Source organism: Erythrolamprus reginae, chromosome 11 (genome assembly GCF_031021105.1).
Source record: "Erythrolamprus reginae isolate rEryReg1 chromosome 11, rEryReg1.hap1, whole genome shotgun sequence".
NCBI lineage: Eukaryota > Metazoa > Chordata > Lepidosauria > Squamata > Dipsadidae > Erythrolamprus > Erythrolamprus reginae.
In genome coordinates this window covers 8460054-8482483 of record NC_091960.1, presented here as the reverse complement: position 1 = coordinate 8482483, position 22430 = coordinate 8460054, and the positions used below count along the sequence as shown (strand labels likewise).

Genomic DNA, 22430 nt, shown 5'->3' with positions numbered 1-22430 from the left:
ACCCTCTCTGAGGGGGTAAATGATTCTCCCCCCAGGGTAATGGACGGACAGATGGAATTGTCCTTGGGAGTCAAGACCCACAGCCACTCCGTCTTGTCTGGGTTGAGTTTGAGTTTGTTGACACCCATCCAGGCCCCAACAGCCTCCAGGCCCCGACACATCACTTCCACTGCTTCGCTGACAGGGTAGGCTACTGCCCGGATGAGGGGGAACACAGTGGAGTAGTGAAAATGGAGCTCCATCCCAGAACATCCAATTTGCACTGAAAGATATTGAAAGAAAATGCAGGGCGTCCTGCACAAGCCACGCCCACAGTGTGGTAGTAAAAAATTTGGTAGCCCTTCACTGGTTTCATTACGCACAAACACAAAAAGACCCACGCACACCCTTTTTTTTTTTTACAACAGCTATAGAAATAAGTTACTGTTTAGATGTATCTTTCACCCACTGAAAAAACAAGGAGTGGCGTACTAATTCCTCAAGATAACTCATGATTTTGGAAAACTTGTTGCCAGGTAGGTAAGTCATTTCAAGCCTTTCTTAATTAGATAATGTTCTGTTGGGCTCTCTGGCACATTCCTCCCAAAAATTCACAGGTACAAATTTCAGACACACACACGTTTGAAAATTCAAAACAATGTTCTTTATAATGAAAATTCACTTAAACTAAGCCCTCTTTTGGGATAGCAAAGAGCACTGGTCTTCAAACAAACTGGTAATTTGTACAAGTCCCTTATCAGTTCTGTGATACTTAGCTTGCAGCTGTGAGACAATTCACAGTCCTTCTTTCACAAAGTGACACACACTTTGCTGTGGTTTAGTTTCAAAGCAGGGAAAAATCAGCACACCAAAGGGCAAAGTCAGTAAAGCAGTCACGAAACACAACGATCAGATAATCCTCCACAATGGCCAAACCCACAGGTTGCTATTTATAGCAGCCTCACTAATGACCACAGCTCCACCCAACCACAGGTGGCCTCATTTTCTTTGATAATAATCTCTCAGTTGTTGTTGCCTATGCATCGCTCTCCGCATGCGTGGCTGTATCATTAACTCTTGTTCTGAATCCAAGGAGGAGCTAGATAATTGATCTCCTTCTGAGCTGTCTGCCACACTCTCCTCCTCCCTGTCACTCATGTCTTCTTGGTCAGAGGAGCCTTCATCAGCAGATTCCACCGGGGGCAAAACAGGCCTGCAGCATGTGGATGTCTCCCCCACATCCACAGTCCTTGGGGCAGGAGCTGGGCCAGAGCTAACCATAACTAGTCTACATAACCAAGAGTGGGCTAGAAAGAGCTATGGTCCTTCACTTTTCATTTTCTTATTTTAGGCCACAGAATGCTTTTTGTCACAAGTCCTGCAAAGCAAGTTGTCCAGTCCATGGTGTCCCTCTTTACCAATGTTAAAATCTGGTCACCTTGCTCTAGAGCAGTGTTTCCCAACCTTCGCAACTTGAAGTTATTGGGATTTCAACACCCAGTTGGGAATTCTGGGAGTTGAAGTCCAAATATCTTCAAGTTGCCAAGGTTGGGAAACACTGCCCTAGACTACATTCTAGGAAGAGTGGTAAAGTAACAAGGTGTGTTTTTGAAGTTGAATGGACAAATAAATGCAACCTAACATTATAGCAGTACTGGAAGGGATGTTCCTGAGTATTGCATTGGCAGTTCTGTGTTAGCAAAAACTTCAGAAGAGAAGGATTTAGGGGTCGTGATTTTTGACAGTCTCAACATGGGTGAGCAGTGTGGTCGGGCAGTAGGAAAAGCAAGTAGGATGCTTGGCTGCATAGCTAGAGGTGTAACAAGCAGGAGGAGGGAGTTTGTGATCCCCTTACATAGAGCGCTGGTGAGACTACATTTGGAATACTGTGTTCAGTTCTGGAGACCTCACCTACAAAAAGATATTGACAAAATTGAACGGGTCCAAAGACGGGCTACAAGAATGGTGGAAGGTCTTAAGCATAAAACGTATGAGGAAAGACTTCATGAACTCAATCTGTATAGTCTGGAGGACAGAAGGAAAAGGGGGGACATGATCGAAACATTTAAATATGTTAAAGGGTTAAATAAGGTTCAGGAGGGAAGTGGTTTTAATAGGAAAGTGAACACAAGAACAAGGGGACACAATTTAAAGTTAGTTGGGGGAAAGATCAAAAGCAACGTGAGAAAATATTATTTTACTGAAAGAGTAGTAGATCCTTGGAACAAACTTCCAGCAGACGTGGTTGGTAAATCCACAGTAACTGAATTTAAACATGCCTGGGATAAACATATATCCATTGTAAGATAACATACAGGAAATAGTATAAGGGCAGACTAGATGGACCATGAGGTCTTTTTCTGCTGTCAGTCTTCTATGTTTCTATAGCTCCAGGAGACAAAACAGGACAATAATGGGCAGAAGCTCCACAGAGACACATTGAAATTAGATGTTTCCTGTCTGAAACATCTTCGTACCACTGGTGGTACGAAGAACCTACTTCTTTAAGCAAGAGGAATTCAATCATGAACATTTTTCAAATAAAGTTTGGAGAGAAATTTAATCAATGAATAAAATTTATTTCTAAATTTAATGGCTCAAACGGCGGTGACTCTAGCATTGGCTGATGTGTTGCGATCATTTTAAGATCGCAAAGAGCCAAGAATTAAGAAATTCAACAGGAAATAAACTGTTAAACTGGGGAGCGTCTCTTAAACTTTAAAGGAACTCATAGTCAATTAGTCATCACTTAACATATAGCATCCAGGAGAGAAGCTGAAGCATTTTAGATCTCTACTTCAGAGAGATATCACCTGCAGGAAGGTCAAGGAACGGATTCTAAGCTGGTAAGATAGTATTTCTTTATTTGTTTAATCATTTAAGAATTGCCAAATTTTATTCTTCATGAGTTTCAAGTGGTACTGATGGGATCTAATTATCAGCTTTTGAAATCAATCTTTTATTCTGGCTCATTCACTTCAGATTGTGGGGAAATTGCCTATTTTTTCTGCTTGCTGAATAATACTAAGTATTATTTGTTTCATCATCAGTGAGGTTATTAGTATCTTGATGGATTAGCTCAAGATTCCTTGAGAAATAATGAAGCTACAATTTTCTTTAAGATGTTTCTCTTCTTAAAATGTTCATCCATTTCTGATCAATTTGATCACTTGTCCATTTAAATGAAAGCACGCTGAGTTTTATAATGCACTTGGGGAAAAGGAATCCTCAATCTGAGTATTGTATTGGCACTTCTGTGTTAGCAAAAACTTCAGAAGAGAAGGGACAGTCTCAAAATGGGTGAACAGTGTAGTCAGGCAGTAGGGAAAGCAAGTAGAATGCTTTGCTGCATAACTAAAGGCAAGCAGGAAGAGGGAGATTGTGATCCCGCAGTATAGAGCGCTGGTGAGACCACATTTGGAATACTGTGTCCAGTTCTGGAGACCTCACCTACAAAAAGATATTGACAAAATTGAACGGGTCCAAAGACCGGCTAGAAAAATGGTGGAAGGTCTTAAGCATAAGACTTAGCAGGAAAGACTTCATGAAATCAATCTGTATAGTCTGGAGGACAGAAGGGAAAGGGGGGACATGATCTAAACATTTAAATATGTTAAAGGGTTAAATAAGGTTCAGGAAGGAAGCGGTTTTAATAGGAAAGTGAACACAAGAACAAAGGGGCACAATCTGGGGTTTGTTGGGGGAAAGATCAGAAGAAACGTGAGAAAATATTATTTGACTGAAAGAGTAGTAGAATCTTGGAACAAACTTCCAGCAGACGTGATTGGTAAATCCACAGTAACTGAATTTAAACATGCCTGGGATAAACATAGATCCATTGTAAGATAAAATACAGGAAATAACATAAGGGGAGATTAGATGGACCATGAGGTCTTTTTCTGCCATCAATCTTCTAGGTTTCGATGTTTTTGAATGGAAACATGTTAAATGTGCTATCATGGAAAATTAAAGGGAGCCCCCCCGCCCCCTGCCCCCCCAAAATCAACTATTGAATCTGACAGCCAGAGTTTTGGTAACAACTCTTTGAAATCAGTTGGGCTAAGTAGAATTTCTTGAATAGAAATATTCAAAACTCATTCCTTTTTGGGGAAAGTATCAGAGATTTTATTGTTTTGTATTTATATTGTTACTCTAAGCCGTCCTCAGTCCTTCAGGATGGGGCAACATACAAATCAAATTAATTAAATAACTAAACAATAAAATTTTCCTTTCTTTCTCCCTACTTCCTAAGGAAAAAAAATGTTGACTTTCCCTTAAATAATCTGTTATTTGACCTTTGCATTTCCCCAATTAAAAAGTGATAGAAATGGTTAGAAAATAAGGAATGGAGACCTGGATTTAAAAGCCAACACCCACTTTCAAAAAGTGAATTTCAGTTAGCTACTTTCTTTACATTTCTGAGCGGGATTAAATAGGGATCGGTTTTATTATGTACTGAGCAAAGAATGAAGGTGAGGCCAGAGTGATTTCTAACCACTATTTTGTCAGCGTTCCAAATAATTTCTGAGAAATACATCAAAGTCCAAGCCTTGGCTTTCTTCAAAGTTCCAATATATTATCAGTGTCACGTTGGTAAGTAACTGTAGTCAAACCGGTACTAGGGTTCCTACTGTTCCCCACCCAGATTAAGGTTCATCCTTCATTCCCACACATGATTTTATTAATATTGCTTCTTCATTGCTTATTTGACCCCTATGACAATCATTAAGTGTTGTACCACATGATTCTTGACAAATGTATATTTTATTTTATGTACGTTGAGAGCATATGCACCAAGACAAATTCCTTGTGTGTCCAATCACACTTGGCCAATAAAAATTTTATTCTATTCTATTCTATTCTATTCTATAAGTTCATCACGTGGACCAATCTGGTTGTCTGCAAGGCCATATGTCCGCTGCTGTTGAACAAAAGATGACTTTGGATTTTCAAGAAGGGATTTATTGTGGCTAATAACTTTCCCTCTCATGCAGCTACTGGAAATGGTGTGCTGGTGTCTGGAGGCTATCAAGGTCTGGATGGGTGCCAACAGACTCAGACTCAGTCCAGACAAGACGGAGTGGCTGTGGGTTTTGCCTCCCAAGGACACGTCCATCTGTCCGTCCATCAACCTGGGGGGGAAATTATTGACGCCCTCAGAGAGGGTTTGCAACTTGGGCGTCCTCCTTGATCCACAGGGAGGCGTTTGCCCGGGTCATCCTGATGCACCAGTTGTGGCCCTATTTGGACAGGGAGTCTTTGCTTACGGTCACTCATGCCCTTATCACCTTGAGGTTCGGCTACTGCAATGCTCTCTACATGGGGCTACCTTTGAAGAGTGTTTGGAAACTTCAGATCGCCGCGCGAGCGATATTGGGCCTTCCAAGACATGCCCATATCTCATCATCACTCCGCAGACTGCATTGACTGCCGATCTATTTCCGGACACAATTCAAAGTTCTGGTTATGACCTATAAAGCCCTACATAGCATAGGACCAGACTACCTCCGAGACCGCTCTTGGTGGAAGGAGAGGCTTAATTCAGACTAGGGTGTTCCCTAAGAGACAATTGTTTTATTCCACAATGTATTATGAAATAGAAATCTATTGGCAAAGAATTGGGTACCACCTTTATAGTTTTTGACACCACAAACAGAAACATCTTATGGAAGAAACTGGACACAGTTAAACATGGAACCCAGATTCGTCTTTCTGTTAAGGCTCCCTATGGAAAGATCTATTTGAAAGTCTACATTGAGGTCAATGGCTCCATTTATTTATTTATTTATTTGTTTATTTGTTTGTTTGTTTGTTTATGTGTTTATTTATTTGTTTATTTATTGGATTTGCATTCCGCCCCTCTCTGAGGACTCAGGGTGGCTCACAACATAATAAAAACAATATACAATATCAAATCTAAAATCCAATTAATATAATTAATTATTCTAAAAAACACCGGAGCATTAAAATCATTCATTCACTTTCAACAACAGACATACTTTGCACTCCTTGGGCAGAAGCTGATCAGATAATCCTCTCCACAATGGCCAAACCCACAGGCTGCTCTTTATAGCAGCCTCACTAATGACCACAGCCCCACCCAACCACAGGTGGCCTCATTTTCTTTGATAATAATCTCTCAGTTGTTGCTGCCTATTCTGAGCTGTCTGCCACACTCTCCTCCTCCCTGTCACTCATGTCTTCTTGGTCAGAGGAGCCTTCATCATCAGATTCCACCAGGAGCAAAACAGGCCTGCAGCATGTGGATGTCTCCCCCACATCCACAGTCCTTGGGGCAGGAGCTGGGCCAGAGCTAACCACAACAATACTAAGCCACCACCTGGCCCTCAATGGCTCTCATTTTTCCCCAGGCAGTTTACCGTGCTCAAAAATCTCTCTTTCTTTCTCTCTTACGCTCGCAAATGCCTGTTGTACAAATTATAATAAATCATCAATAAATCATCAGATTGTTTGCAGGCAAAGTAATTAAGATGCATATTTTATAAATGACCAAATAATGATCATCAATAATGTAAAATTAATGTTGTCCTCCAGGTCCATCCCAGTTTCCTTGGCCAGGGAGAAATGAATGTGGAAATAAAAAATCCCCTGCATTTGGGTGCTGCGTTCTCTTCGGGCATCAGCCTTCTATTCCTGATCATTGCCTTGAGCACAGATTATTGGATAGAAATTTCCACAGCAAATTTGGGTCTATGGAAAGCTTGTAATCAAGGTGTATGTTCCCGGCTTGGTGTGCAAAATTTGTCAGGTAAGATTCAATATTCCAAATTCATCCCTTATCTGAAAGGCCTAGGAAAACCTCCACCTGGAATCCTTAGCTTGTGTCTGCATTGCCTTCCTACAGCCGCTTTCCATGTCCCCCGAACCTTCCTGTTCCTGGGGATGTTCGCTGGAGCTGTCTCCCTCGGTGGGCTTTGCACCATGAATTATCAACAAAGGCTGAGCAAAGTCTCCATGATCCGGATCATATATATTGCCAGCTTCTCCGCAGGTGAGAACCTTTACAACAGTCCTTTCATAGACATGTTCTCCTTCTTTGGCTTAGTTCAGCACTATCACTACTATTTATCATCTGTGTAATTGTATGTATATGTGTCTGTATATGTGTGTGTGTGAGTATGTGTAGATGTATGCATACGTATGCATGTGTATGTATATATAGTTATTACAGTACAGTACTATATTATATAACATTATCACTACTATTTATTGTGTGTGTATGCGTTTGTTTGTATGTATATGTGTGTGTGTATGTTTATTACAGTACAGTACTATGCTATAACATTACCATTACTATTTATTGTGTGTGTGTATATGTGTAATTTTAACAGTACGGTACAGTACAATACAATACTCCAAATTCATTTTCATATTCTGAGCAGAGACAGGTTACAAGCGGTGTGCCACAAGGGTCTGTTCTGGGTCCTATTCTTTTTAATATGTTTGTGAGTGACATAGGGGAAGGTTTGGTAGGGAAGGTTTGCCTATTTGCCGATGACTCTAAAGTGTGCAATAGGGTTGATATTCCTGGAGGGGTCTGTAATATGGTAAATGATTTAGCTTTACTAGATAAATGGTCAAAGCAATGGAAACTGCAGTTTAATGTTTCCAAATGTAAAATAATGCACTTGGGGAAAAGGAATCCTCAATCTGAGTATTGCATTGGCAGTTCTGTGTTAGCAAAAACTTCAGAAGAGAAGGATTTAGGGGTAGTGATTTCTGACAGTCACAAAATGGGTGAGCAGTGTGGTCGGGCAGTAGGAAAAGCAAGTAGGATGCTTGGCTGCATAGCTAGAGGTATAACAAGCAGGAAGAGGGAGATTGTGATCCCCTTATATAGAGTGCTGGTGAGACCACATTTGGAATACTGTGTTCAGTTCTGGAGACCTCACCTACAAAAAGATATTGACAAAATTGAACGGGTCCAAAGACGGGCTACAAGAATGGTGGAAGGTCTTAAGCATAAAACGTATCAGGAAAGACTTAATGAACTCAATCTGTATAGTCTGGAGGACAGAAGGAAAAGGGGGGACATGATCGAAACATTTAAATATGTTAAAGGGTTAAATAAGGTTCATGAGGGAAGTGTTTTTAATAGGAAAATGAACACAAGAACAAGGGGACACAATCTGAAGTTAGTTGGGGGAAAGATCAAAAGCAACGTGAGAAAATATTATTTCACTGAAAGAGTAGTAGATCCTTGGAACAAACTTCCAGCAGACGTGGTTGGTAAATCCACAGTAACTGAATTTAAACATGCCTGGGATAAACATATATCCATTGTAAGATAAAACACAGGAAATAGTATAAGGGCAGACTAGATGGACCATGAGGTCTTTTTCTGCCGTCAGTCTTCTATGTTTCTATGTTTCTATACTATAACACTATCATTACTATTTATTGTGTGTGTGTGTATCTATATGTGAGTCCCTCGAGATTGGGCAGAAGTCTAAATAAATAAATAAGTAAGTAAGAAGTAAGTAAGTAAGTAAGTAAATAAATAAGTAAGTAAATAAGTAAGTGTGTGGGGGTGTTGGGAGAGTTTTGCACATGCTCAAGGTAACCCACCAGCTAGCCACAGTTCTCCACTATACCTAATTGAAGTCTTCGATGAAAAACACTGTAGCAAGTTTTCTTGTAAAAATATATTTTACTTTCTTCTTATCAAACTGCTTCTCTAAATAAACTATCACCTTTACATTTAACCGCAATATTAAACTACCTGCAATACTATTATATAACTCTTATTACATCCACTACAGCAATCACTAAGCACTAACTACAAACCACCCAGCACAAACCACTCTATAAGAAAACCACTCTATAGGAAACCACTCTCTATAACATACAGGGGTGTTCCTCCTTATACAGGTTACAGCCAATCATGTTGCAGCACATTTAGCAAACCCGTGATTGCATGCTGATTATGGCTTACATTAGCCTTTCCCATGGTTACAAACCATTTACTTGCTTTGTAATATTACCTCCAGAAATAAACTTATTTCTGACGGGGTGTGTGCAGTACTATACTACGTGGAGATAAAAGTTCCACATCAGCAGCTGGAAAACCACACTGACCTGGTAAACGTGCCTCCACACTTCCTCATAAGCACACTTTTTTATCCATTGTTTATTCTGCTGTTTATTCAGCTCTGGAGACACGCCCGTAACACACACAGGCATTGTTAATGAGTCATTAAGCATAATCACACCATGAACTGATCTGGCGCCTTGCAGCAGTATCTCATGCACGCTGGAAGCCAGTGGCAGAATGTACATGTGGGTAATAAAAGGGCGCCTTCTCATGAGTGAAACTCCTGTCTACGCATATTCATTTCACCGTCGCGGCAATACAGTGGTACCTCTAGCTATAAACGCCTCTACTTATGAACTTTTCCAGATAAGAACCGGGTGTTCAAGATTTTTTTGCCTCTTCTCAAGAACCATTTTCCACTTACAAACCCAAGCCTCTGAAACTGTAACAGGGAAAGGCAGGGAGAAGCCTCTGTGGGTCCTCTCTAGGAATCTCCTGGGAGGAAACAGGGCCTGAAAAAGTGGGGAGAAGCCTCTGTGGGGCCTCTCTAGGAATCTCCTGGGAGGAAACAGGGCCAGAAAAGACAGGGGGAAGCCTCTGTGGGGCCTCTCTAGGAATCTCCTGGGAGGAAACAGGGCTGGAAAAGGCAGAGAGAAGCCTCCATGGGGCCTCACTAAGAATCTCCTGGGAGGAAACAGGGCCGGAAAAGACAGAGGGAAGCCTCTGTGGGGCCTCTCTAGGAATCTCCTGGGAGGAAACAGGGCCGGAAAAAGTGGGGAGAAGCCTCTGTGGGGCCTCTCTAGGAATCTTCTGGGAGGAAACAGGGCCGGAAAAGACAGGGGGAAGCCTCTGTGGGGCCTCTCTAGGAATCTCCTGGGAGGAAACAGGGCCGGAAAAAGCAGAGAGAAGCCTCTGTGGGGCCTCTCTAGGAATCTCCTGGGAGGAAACAGGGCCTTCACCCCCCTGTGGTTTCCCCAATCGCACACATTATTTGCTTTTACATTGATTCCTATGGGGAAAATTGCTTCTTCTTATAAACTGTTCCACTTAAGAACCTGGTCACGGAACGAATTAAGTTTGCAAGAAGAGGTACCACTATGCTATAACTATACTATAACACTATCACTACTATTTATTGTGTGGGTGTATCTATATATGTGTTGAAAATATTCAAAGATACTTCACCAGAAGAGCCCTTCACTCCACCACTCGAAACACAATACCCTACGAAACTAGACTTACAATCCTGAATCTCGAAAGCTTAGAACTACAACACCTCAAACATGATCTACAAGATCATATGTTGCAATGCCCTCCCGGTCCACAAGTACTTCAGCTTCAACCGCAACAACACAAGAGCACACAACAGATTCAAACTTAATATTAACCGCTCCAAACTTGACTGTAAAAAATATGGCTTTAACAATCGAGTTGTCGAAGTGTGGAACTCATTACCGGACTCAATAGTGTCAACTCCCAACCCCCAACATTTCTCCCTTAGACTCTCCACGATTGACCTCTCCAGGTTCCTAAGAGGCCAGTAAGGGGCGTATATAAATGCACTGATGTGCCTTTCGTCCCCTGTCCAATTGCCTTTCCTTATATCATATATCATATATATTCTCTCCTTCTCTCTCTCTCTCTCTCTCTCTCTCTCTTTTTATATATATATATATATATATATATATATATATATATATATATATATATGTTAAATGTTTATAAAATTCCAGCTATAAACATTTAACACATACAAAATATAGTTTGTCGGCTATAGATATATTACTGCCTTGCAGTGGCCCTGGGCTGGGCCTATAGGCAAAAAAAGAGGAGCTGTGACGTTCCTTGGAAATATACCAGGGTCATCCGACATAAGAAAAAAAAATATATATATATATATATATATATATGTTTTTTCTTATGTCGGATCACCCTGGTATATTTTTAAGGAACGTCACAGCTCCTTTTTTTTTTTTGCCTATAGGCCCAACCTAGGGCCACTGCAAGGCAGTAATATATTTATAGCCGACAAACTATATTTTGTATGTGTTAAATGTTTATAGCTGGAATTTTAAAATTAAGGGAGACCAGGATAGATCTATTTCGGCCTTATTAGGTACAGAGCTAGGAGGATTCAGATCGGATGGGTCTAATTGCTAGCTCTCTGCTTTACAATGCAGAAGCTTCCCAGATCGAATCCCAGTAAAAGAATGGGTGTGGCCAGCTGATGAGGCCTAATAAGGCCGAAATAGATCTATCCTGGTCTCCCTTAATTTTAAAATTCCAGCTATAAACATTTAACACACATATATATATATATATATATATATATATATATATATATATATATATATATATATACAGTGATCCCCCGATCATTGCGAGGGTTCAGTTCCAGGACCCCCCGCAACGAGCGGGTATTCGCGAAGTAGCGCTGCGGAAGTAAAAACACCATCTGCGCATGCGCAGATGGTGTTTTTACTTCCCAGCAGCGAGGAGCCGAAGATTGGGGTTTCCCCGCTGCCCACGCAAACTCCTCGCTGCTGCCGCGCCCGTCGCGCGGCTTCCCAACTGAAAGGGAAAGCCCCCCCAGGCCGGCTCCGATCCCCCAGGCCGGCTCCGATCGTTTTAAAACAGGCGCACCGCTTCTCCGCTGACTCCTGGCGAACTTCCCCGCTTTAGGAGTCAGCGGAGAAGCGGCGCGCCTGTTTTAAAAGATCGGAGCCGGCCTGGGGGGGCTTTCCAGCCCGGGCGAAGGGCGGGCGAGCCGGGCGAAGGGCGGGCGAGCCGGGCGAAGGGCGGGCGAAGGGCGGGTGGCCGGGCGAACGGCGGGCGAAGGGCGGGTGGCCGGGCGAAGGGCGGGTGGCCGGGCGAAGGGCGGGTGAACGGCGGGTGGCCGGGCGAAGGGCGGGCGAGCGGCGAACGGCGGGCGAACGGTGGGTGGCCGGGCGAAGGGCGGGCGAGCGGCGAACGGCGGGCGAACGGCGGGTGGCCGGGCGAAGGGCGGGCGAGCGGCGAACGGCGGGTGGCCGGGCGAAGGGCGGGCGAGCGGCGAACGGCGGGTGGCCGGGCGAACGGCGGGTGAGCGGGTGCTGGGGGGGCTTCGCCCTCCCGCCAGCAAGAGGGGGAAGACCCAGGGAAGCCGCCCAGCAGCTGATCTGCCCGGCGCCATCTACGCATGCGTGCCCATAGAAAAAAAGGGCGCGCATGCGCAGATGGTGTTTTTTACTTCCGGGTTGCAAAATCGCAAATTAGCCCGTTCGCAATGATCGGGAACGCAATAACCGGGGGATCACTGTATATATATATATATCCATTTTACAACAGCACGAAGCTTGGAAACTTCAGCCTGATGATGGTGAATGTGATTTCACCGAAACGTCGCATAAACATGCAAAATATTACATAGGGCAAAACCCGAACTCAGAACAATCTACATATATATATATATATATATATATATATATATATATATATATATATATATTTGTTTTCGTAAATTTTCACGGGTATATGTATGTAGATTGTTCTGAGTTCGGGCAAAACCCGAACTCAGAACAATCTACATATATATATATATATATATATATATTATATATCATATATATTCTCTCCCTATATCTTATATCATATATATTCTCTCCCTCCCATCTACTTCTCTTCTTTTTTACTTTCTATCTTTATATATATTACTTAATGTCTATTCTCTTCCATATGTATTGTAAATAGGACAAAGAATAAAATAAATAAATAAAATAAATGAGAGCAGAAAAGTGCATTGGTGTCTTCCATACATCTGAATGATGTTTTTCAACCTCTACCTCTTTCTTTATTTCCAGGCCTCTGCGTCATGATTGCCATGTCCGTTTTCACAGGAATGGCTGAGAACAGCCTATATGGATGGTCTTTCGCCTTGGGTTGGACCTCCTTTCCTTTTTACCTTGTAACAGGTAGGGATCTTTTACGGATACCCTGGTGAGATTTTTTTTTTGAAGATATACATCTTTATGCATTGTATATATTTTCACAACAGTGAAACTTATTTCATTTTGGATTGAGAACTAAGCATATTTCTCTTTTTGTGGCTATTCAGCTAATGTGACTTAATCAACTGAAAAAAGAGTCCAAGCACCTATTTGAAAATTTATCTTAGTCAGTAAGCCACTTCCGCTCAGTCACATGACCTTTAAGCTACCCGGTCACATGATTGTCAAGCTACTCCCACCTGGTCACATGGCTGGCAAGCCACTCCTACCTGGTCACATGATCATCAAACCACACCCACAAAATAAGCCACACCCACAGTGTGGCAGTAAAATTTTTGGCAGTCCATCACTAGATACATCTTTATGCATTGTATATATTTTCGCAACGGTGAAATTTACTTCATTATTTAGCCGCCCCGAGTCTACGGAGAGGGGCGGCATACAAATCAAATCAGATCAGATCAAATCAAATCAAATCAAATCAAAAATCTCAAATCTCAAATCTCAAATCTCAAATCTCAAATCTCAAATCTCAAATCTCAAATCTCAAATCTCAAATCTCAAATCTCAAATCTCAAATCTCAAATCTCAAATCTCAAATCTCAAATCTCAAATCTCAAATCTCAAATCTCAAATCTCAAATCTCAAATCTCAAATCTCAAATCTCAACTCAACTAAAATCAACTAAAATCAACTCAACTCAACTCAACTCAACTCAACTCAAATCAACTCAAATCAAATCAAATCAAATCAAATCAAATCAAATCAAATCAATAAATTTCATTTTGTGTTGGGAACTAAGCACATTTCCCTGGCAGGAGAGGAATCAGTTACATTAAAACACCCAAACATTTATATACCCTGTATTACAGCTTATCCAATCCCTTGCTTGGTTGGGACCAAAAAGATTTGAAGTTCCAGACATTTAGGAGATGCTAGTTTTCCCAATGTACCTGACATCAGGTATGAGACTGATGTTGTAAGATGCCCAGAGTCATTCAGGATTAAGCGACATACAAATCTAACTAATAAACAAATCAAGGCTGTGTGCAGTTAAGAGCAATCAATCTATTCTGGACCATAGATTTTTAAGGATTAGAGCTTGGTGATAAACAGGTGAATAAAGAGATGAGGTTGAGTTCAGAGCTCCGTAGATTCCTGGTTATTTTTTGAAAATTCTACTTCCTCTGCTGGGTGGCTAATCCATTTGTTTTCCCCTTTTTGGACAGGCGGTCTTACTTATCTGTTGCATATGAATACAGCAGCAACAGCGTAGGAGAAATATGACAATGTCTTCGGAGATGACCAATGAAGCTGCGTTGCTAACCTGGAGGCACAGATCAGAATTATTTGCCCTGCACCAAATTTATAAGACGAGGATGAAGGCAGAATAATTAATTTAAATGTAGAAAAATGGCAATGCATTCTCAACCCCTCCCTGTCCTATTTTTCTCTAAAATATTCAGATTGATTCTTTCTGAAGTCCATTTGGATTTGCAAATGTGGGTCTTCTCCAGGTCCTGTCAACCAAACAATGTCGCTTGGCGGGACCCAGGGGAAGAGACTTCTCTGTGGTGGCCCCGGCCCTCTGGAACCAACTCCCCCCAAATATTAGAATTGCCCCCACCCTCCTTGCCTTTCGTAAGCTTCTTAAAACCCACCTCTGCCGCCAAGCATGGGGGAACTGAGATACACTTTCCCCCTAGGCCTTTAAAATTTTATGCATGGTATGTCTGTATGTATGATTGGTTTTTATATAATGGGTTTTTAACTGCTTTTAGTATTGGATTATTGTTATATACTGTTTTATTACTGTTGTTAGCCGCCCCGAGTCTGCGGAGAGGGGCGGCATGCAAATCCAATAAATAATAATAATAATAATAATAATAATAATAATAATAATAATAATAATGACCAGATGACTGCAAAGGATATAAATCCTTCCCTCCTCCAACATTCAGTCAGAACTGAAGAAGCGTCTTGAATGAGAAGTGAAACATCTTCAAGGAGGAAAAAAAAGGTCTTGAATGAGAAGTGAAACATCTTCAAGGAGGAAAAAAAAGTCCGATTGCCTTTTGTAAAAAGCACCTTTGAGAATACTATGACCTGGATGACTGATAGATCTCAATATCTTCTTTCAGGAAAGTTGATTTCCATTCTGCCCAAGGGAAAAGAAAAAAAAAGAAAATTTATTTTCTTTCTGCCAAAAGAAATGGGATGGAATTATCCCTTGGTGATCAAGAATTCTCTGGGTAAAACCTCCTTCGTTGCATCTCAGATTTCCTTCTTTTCCATATCAGACCTTTAAAATTTTATTTGCTAGATGTATTTTAGGATAAGGAACTCTAAATAATTATATAATTCGTGACATGCACCGTCAGGCTTTGCCATTTTATAACTGTATCTGTATGAATCACTTGACCTTTTTTACCTGTTCTTCAACAGAATATTTAGGTCTGAAAGTATCTGGAGGGGGGGGAAATTGTATTTCCAATTCAATTGAATTTATGCGATTGGAACTGCTTTAAAGGATGGGTTTTGTATCAATGACTGAACTTTGTTTATCTCTAAATGTATGCAAAATATATTCTCTAATAAAAAGGCATAAATATTGTTCTGTCGGGCTCTCTGGTAGAATCCTCCCAAAAATTCACAGGTACAAATTTCAGACACAGACAGGTTTGAAAATTCAAAACAATGTTCTTTATAATGAAAATTCACTTAAACTAAGCCCTCTTTTGGTATAGCAAAGAGCACTCGTCTCCAAACAAACTGGTAATTTATACAAGTCCCTTATCAGTCCTGTGATACTTAGCTTGCAGCTGTGAGGCAATTCAAAGTCCTTCTTTCACAAAGTGAAACACACTTTGCTCTGGTTTAGTTTCAAAGCGGGGGAAAATCAGCACACAAAAGGTCAAAGGCAGTAAAGCAGTCATGAAACACAACGATCAGATAATCCTCCACAATGGCCAAACCCACAGGCTGCTCTTTATAGCAGCCTCACTAATTACCACAGCCCCACCCAACCACAGGTGGCTTCATTTTCTTTGATAATAATCTCTCAGTTGTTGTTGCCTATGCATCGCTCTCCGCATGCGTGGCTGTATCATTAACTCTTGTTCTGAATCCAAGGAGGAGCTAGAGAATTGATCTCCTTCTGAGCTGTCTGCCCCACTCTCCTCCTCCCTGTCACTCATGTCTTCTTGGTCAGAGGAGCCTTCATCATCAGATTCCATCAGGAGCAAAACAGGCCTGCAGCATGTGGATGTCTCCCCCACACCCACAGTCCTTGGGGCAGGAGCTGGGCCAGAGCTAACCACAACAAATATTGGCAGGGTTTTGTGAGAGTTTCAGTGGAGAAGGGAGTCCTCATTGGAGTTGGATGCTAATTATGGCAGCTACCTCTCAGCATATTTTGAAGTAATAAAAGTAGGCTCTGAAGTCATATCAGAAAATATATTTTCTTCCAAAAGCATAAGCTGATAATTTAAAGTTCAATAACTCAGTATCACTTTCTTTGAAAAGTTTGGCCTTGTTTTTTGAGTGGCCCCTCTACAGCTTCTGGTTTACCCTTTGTTTAATGAAATCCCAGCAATGTCAAGGGAAATGGATTTGAAAAAAATCATTTTCAGGCTGCATGAATTCAGGTAATATAAAACAGCAGCAAAACGTTGGCTTTATCACACATATTTTCAGCACATGTATGATATGTCAAGGGTTTTTTTAAAACAAAAACCCTGTGTTTTGTAATCATTTGCTGTGTACAAACACAGGGAGGCCAAGCACCTGACGCTTGACCAATCTTTACCAATCTCTAAAATAAAATAAAATTAAAAATTAAAAACTTAAAAATTAGAAGGCTCTCAAGATAATAAAATGCATGTTACAGACACTGTGGTCCAGAGGTTTTAATACAATGGCAATATTTTGTGAAAGACACAATGCCCATTGTGATATACAACCACATTTGTATACTGTATGTAGTTGGAACTGATATTTTTCTCCTGTTTAAAATTATTCAGGGAGAGGCAAGTGCTCTGTTCCATTCAATGATTAAAAAAACGAATCCCATTAAAAAAAGTTAACTTTCCCCAATTAGATTGATTCATTCAGCCATGTAAAAGATAGTTGCTTAATAATGTTGCATGTTCTGAGCAAATAGAAAACAAAGAATAAAGACGTTGGTAGTTCAGCACCCTGGACAGGGCACTACTCTACAATCCTCTCCCTCTTGGTAAGGCCCAAGGAAGAGAGTTGTGCAGATGTAGATGGCATCTACTAGATGCCAAATATCGGCAGTGTTCTGAAGAATTCTTCACACATCTTTACAAACTTTCACCTTCAAATATTCTCCATTCCCAAAGCTGGCATCTGTGCTGGGGTCTGTTCTGCCTGGCTTCTAGCCACCCAAGAGCAAAGTAATAATTCAAACACACAAACTTGTAACAATAAAACAAAAGGGTTTCCTTTATATACAGAGGGATGAACACCTCCATGAATGCAAAAGGAATGCTGAATTATTAGTCCAGAAGGTCAGAGTTACTCACTCAAGTCCACACAGTACTTTCAGGCTTGTGCAAGAGCAATGCTGAATTATTAGTCCAGAAGGTCAGAGTTACTTACCCAAGTCCACACAGTACTTTCAGCCTTGTGCAAGAGCAATGCTGAGTTATTAGTCCAGAAGGTCAGAGTTACTCACTCAAGTCCACACAGTATTTTCAGACTTGAGTGTCAGAAAGTTCACAGGAATCCAAAAACCAAAATGAAACCACGATGCATAAATGTCTCTCTCCAAAGCTCAAACAATAAACTCCCACACAGATCACTCTAACTCTTTTTATCAAGGTTGCAGCAGCGTCATTAAGTAGATCCTTCGAACAGACTTCCAGCAGACGTGGTTGGTAAATTATCAGCTGTGTCCTATAATTTGTTTCTACACTTGCGCAGCTGCTCTTGCCTTCCCAACATTCTCCATACCCAAGCATTCAGAATAGGTTGGATGGGGTTCAGGAGGGAAGTGTTTTTGGTAGGAAGGTGAACACAGGAATAAGGGAACACAATCTGGGGTTGGTTGGCGGAAGGATCAAAAGCAACGTGAGAAAATATTATTTTACTGAAAGAGGAGTAGATTCTTCAAACAGACTTCCAGCAGACGTGGTTGGTAAATCCACAGTGGCTGAGTTTGAACATGCCTGGGATGGACATGTAGCCATCCTAGGATAAAGTATGGGAAGTGGTGTGGGGGCGGACTAGATGGACCATGGGGTCTTTTTCTGCTCTCAGTCTTCTATGTTTCTATGTTTCTATATAGGTTCATTCTCTTAGATTGTACAGTATTTCATTAATAAGTCGGCATACAAATCTAATAAATTATTATTATAAACATACTTTTTTTTAAAAAAAAGGTTATAATTGCCTATTTCCTCATTAATAAACATACTTAAAATATTATCATTGCCACCTTTTTCAAGGGGGAACCAGGCATCTTATTCTCCATAGAATTATCACTTCAAATAGTGCAAACTTGAGCAATGCAACCATTTCATGGGATTTATTAAATGAACCGATCAAGACTTACCTGTAGGGGTTTATTAAAAAAAGAAATTGAACTACATTTCATTGGATTTTAATAAGTTTATCTATCTATCTATCTATCTATCTATCTATCTATCTATCTATCTATCTATCTATCTATCTATTTATTAGATTTGTGTGCCGCCCCTCTCTGTATCCTTCTATAAAATCTCACCATCTGGAAAGAAAGAAAGAAAGAAAGAAAGAGGGAGGGAGGGAGAGAGAAATAGAGAGAAAGGGAGGGAGAGAGAGAAATAGAAAGGGAGAAAGAGAGAAAGAGAGAGAGAGAAAGAGTGAGAGGAAGGAAAGGAGGGAGAGAGAGAAAGAAAGAAAAGAGAAAGAAAGAAAGAAAGAAAGAAAGAAGGATGGATGAATGGAGGGAGGGAGGGAGGGAGAGAAATAGAAAGGGAGAAAGAGAGAGAGAAAGAGAGAGAGGAAGGAAAGGAGGGGGAGAGAGAAAGAAAGAAAGAAAAGAGAAAGAAAGAAAGAAAGAAAGAAAGAGGGAGGGAGGGAAGGAAGGAAGGAAGGAAGGAAGGAAGGAAGGAAGGAAGGAAGGAAGGAAGGAAGGAAGGAAGAGGGAATTCCACCAGAGGGCAGCACAATGCTGAAGCGTTGATCTTTGCATTAATAGACTAAGGAGTTGACTTGGCAGAAGCAGCTTTCAAGGGTGCCACATCCACCATTGCTGAGAAATTACTTGGAAGTGCCCATCTGATCAACTTTCGCAAAGAGAATGAGAAGAACCAAAGAATCTTGAGTCGGAAAATAGACCTGGAGCACTCAAAGGAAACAAGAACCGGTCAGTGTGACCTAGCTCCCAAAGTGCACTAGAGTGCCTTCCGTCCCCTGTCCTATTGCTCTCCTATGTCTCATATCTTTTCTTCTATTCCTATATCTTTTCTTCTATTCTTTCATTGATATGTTTTATTCCTATATCTTCTCTTCTATTCTTTCTTAGATATATTTTACTATGAGTATATCCTCTATAACTTCAGATCGTGCAGAATGCAGCTGCGAGAGCAATCATGGGCTTTCCCAAATATGCCCATGTTACACCAACAGTCCGCAGTCTGCATTGGTTGCCGATCAGTTTCCGGTCACAATTCAAAGTGTTGGTTATGACCTATAAAGCCCTTCATGGCACCGGAACAGAATATCTCAGGGACCGCCTTCTACCGCATGAATCCCAGTGACCAGTTAGGTCCCACAGAGTGGATCTTCTCCAGGTCCCGTCAACTAAGCAATGTCGCCTGGCGGGACCCAGGGGAAGAGCCTTCTCTGTGGCGTCCCCGGCCCTCTGGAACCAACTCCCCCCAGAGATTAGAACTGCCCCCACCCTCCTTGCCTTTCGTAAACAACTTAAAACCCACCTCTGCTGCCAGGCATGGGGGAATTGAGATCCTCTTTCCCCCTAGACCTTTACAATTCTATGCATGGTATGTATGTATGTATGTATGTTTGGTTTTTATATTAATGGATTTTTAATCATTTCTAATACCAAATTACTATTGTACACTGTTTTATTGTCGCTGTTAGCCGCCCCGAGTCTCCGGAGAGGGGCGGCATACAAATCAAATCAAATCAAATCAAATCAAATCAAATCAAATCAAATAAATAAATAAATAAATAAATAAATAAATAAATAAACAAACAAACAAACAAACAAACAAATAAATAACCAACCTTCATTATGTATTTTACTATGTGTATACGCACTAAAACCCTCATTGTGGATTGGACAAAATCAATCAATCAGTAAATAAATAAATTAAGCTGTTTATTGGCTGGATCACTCAAGCAATAGGACAATGGGGTAGAGAACCAAAGCCCTAACTTAAGTGATCCCACAAAATGAACATCTTCCACCTGGTGTTTGCAATGCTGGAGGACAGATAGCTTCATGATGTTTTTATACCCCTCTCTAAGTGGTTTACAGAATCAGCCTCTTGCCCCCAACAATCTGGGTCCTCATTTGACCAACCTTGGAAGGATGGAAGGCCGAGTCAACCTTGAGCCTGTATTGTATACACAATTATTCTTTGTTATCTTTTCTCTTTCCCACACTCATCTCCTAGGTACTAATTTTTTGTCTTTCTTTTTTGTCTTCATTTAAACCATTTAGTCCAAATGTTATAATGGTCTGAGTCTTTTTGATCGTTCAACTCCATCATTAGCGTGTCCATTTCCACATAATCATATTTTTTTTAATAACCTCCTTCTCCGAGGACAATTCTGGCCACTGTCCCTATGTGTAGCGTTAAATACTTAATATTTTGGGGGTATAGCCCCCCAAAAATCACACCAGCATTCTCTGTCCTGTTTTTAGGAAGTTGCCAATTAAAACAGCACTGCAACAATATCGTCAAAAAGGCTTCTAGAGTTGTTAACCTGATCCTATGTAGCTTCTGCTCCGGCAATCTCACACTACTCACAAGAGCCTACAAAACTTTTGCCAGACCCATCCTTGAATTCAGATCATCTGTCTGGAACCCATACCACATCTCGGATATCAACACCCTTGAAAACATCCAAAGATATTTCACCAGAAGAGCCCTTCACTCCTCCACTTGAAACAGAATACCCTATGAAAATAGACTAACAATCCTGGGTCTAGAAAGCTGAGAACTACGGCGCCTAAAACACGATTTAAGTATTGCCCAGAAGATCACATGCTGCAACGTCCTACCGGTCAATGACTACTTCAGCTTCAACCGCAACAACACAAGAGCACGCAACAGATTCAAACTTAATATTAACCGCTCCAAACTTGACTGTAAAAAATATGACTTTAACAATCGAGTTGTCGAAGCGTGGAACTCTTTACCGGACTCAATAGTGTCAACCCCTAACTCCCAACATTTCTCCCTTAGACTATCCATGATTGACCTCTCCAGGTTTCTAAGAGGTCAGTAAGGGGCGTACATAAGTGCACTGGTGTGCCCTTCGTCCCCTGTCCAATTGTCTTTCCTTTATCTCATATATCATATATATTTTCTTCCTTTCATATATCTTCTCCTCTATTTTTACATATTATCTTTATATATATATCACTTCATGTCTATTCTCTTCCATATGTATTGTGTATTGGACAAATGAATGAATGAATAAATAAATAATACTCAATCCCCCGCCCCACAACTCCACCAGCTTTCTTTTGTCTCCTCTACCCTCAACACTGAAACATTGAAAAGTCATGTGGCGCAATTAAAACTGGAGCTACCCAAGTTCCACCTACTTTCTCCTTGATTGCTAAACCCCAGTGATAAATCTTGAGCATATAATGACACTCACTGTACTTTGCTCCAAGCCTTTCATAGCTCTTAATCTGAGCCGCTCTGTGGTATCATTCTACCTTTTTCTTCCTTCATCCAAAGTCCCTGGAGGCATCTTGAAGCAAAAACTGAAGCTCCATTTCCTAGGCTTTCCTGAATCAGGAATACTGACTATGAGGTGGCCATTACTTCTCCTTAAGATTGTCACTCCCATCATTATGGGTCTGGCTTCTGCCCTTTTGCTGACTGCAATATTCACTGACAGCTGGGTTGTTCGCCAGACTCCTTTGGGACTATACCATGAAGACCTGTGGAGCTATTGCTTCGATTCAACCTGTTTCTCTATGGGACGAAGATGGGGTAAGCTGTTGGTCCCAACCACTGCTTCTTGTCCTTCCCTCTGGTGCTTTGGACAATAATTTGACCCTCAAATACTGGAATACCTCTATCATGTCACCTCTACTCAACCAGACCCAAATCCTGGTTTAGTCTCCAGGCCTTTGATCATCTTAGTTGCCCACTTACCGGTAATTGTCCACAAGTCTTTGAGGTGGTCTCATCTGG

At 41.1% G+C, this 22430-nt stretch overlaps 1 protein-coding gene across 1 annotated transcript; it reads left to right on the top strand.

The window, feature by feature from the left end:
• The first annotated feature begins 2740 nt into the window (after window positions 1–2740).
• Window positions 2741–15633, top strand: LOC139174565 (protein NKG7-like). Its single transcript, XM_070765010.1, has 5 exons — window positions 2741–2825; window positions 6535–6748; window positions 6845–6991; window positions 12874–12984; window positions 14250–15633. The coding sequence occupies exons 2-5, from the start codon at window positions 6565–6567 to the stop codon at window positions 14294–14296; spliced, it is 489 nt and encodes a 162-aa protein (XP_070621111.1). The 5' UTR covers window positions 2741–2825; window positions 6535–6564; the 3' UTR covers window positions 14297–15633.
• Window positions 15634–22430: the final 6797 nt, after the last annotated feature.

Coding starts and splice junctions, on each gene's coding strand:
- LOC139174565 (XM_070765010.1), top strand. CDS start 6,565: ATGAATGTGGAAATAAAAAATCCCCTGCATTTGGGTGCTGCGTTCTCT. Junction 6,749..6,844: donor TGGTGTGCAAAATTTGTCAG/GTAAGATTCAAT, acceptor GCCTTCCTACAG/CCGCTTTCCATGTCCCCCGA. Junction 6,992..12,873: donor TATTGCCAGCTTCTCCGCAG/GTGAGAACCTTT, acceptor CTTTATTTCCAG/GCCTCTGCGTCATGATTGCC.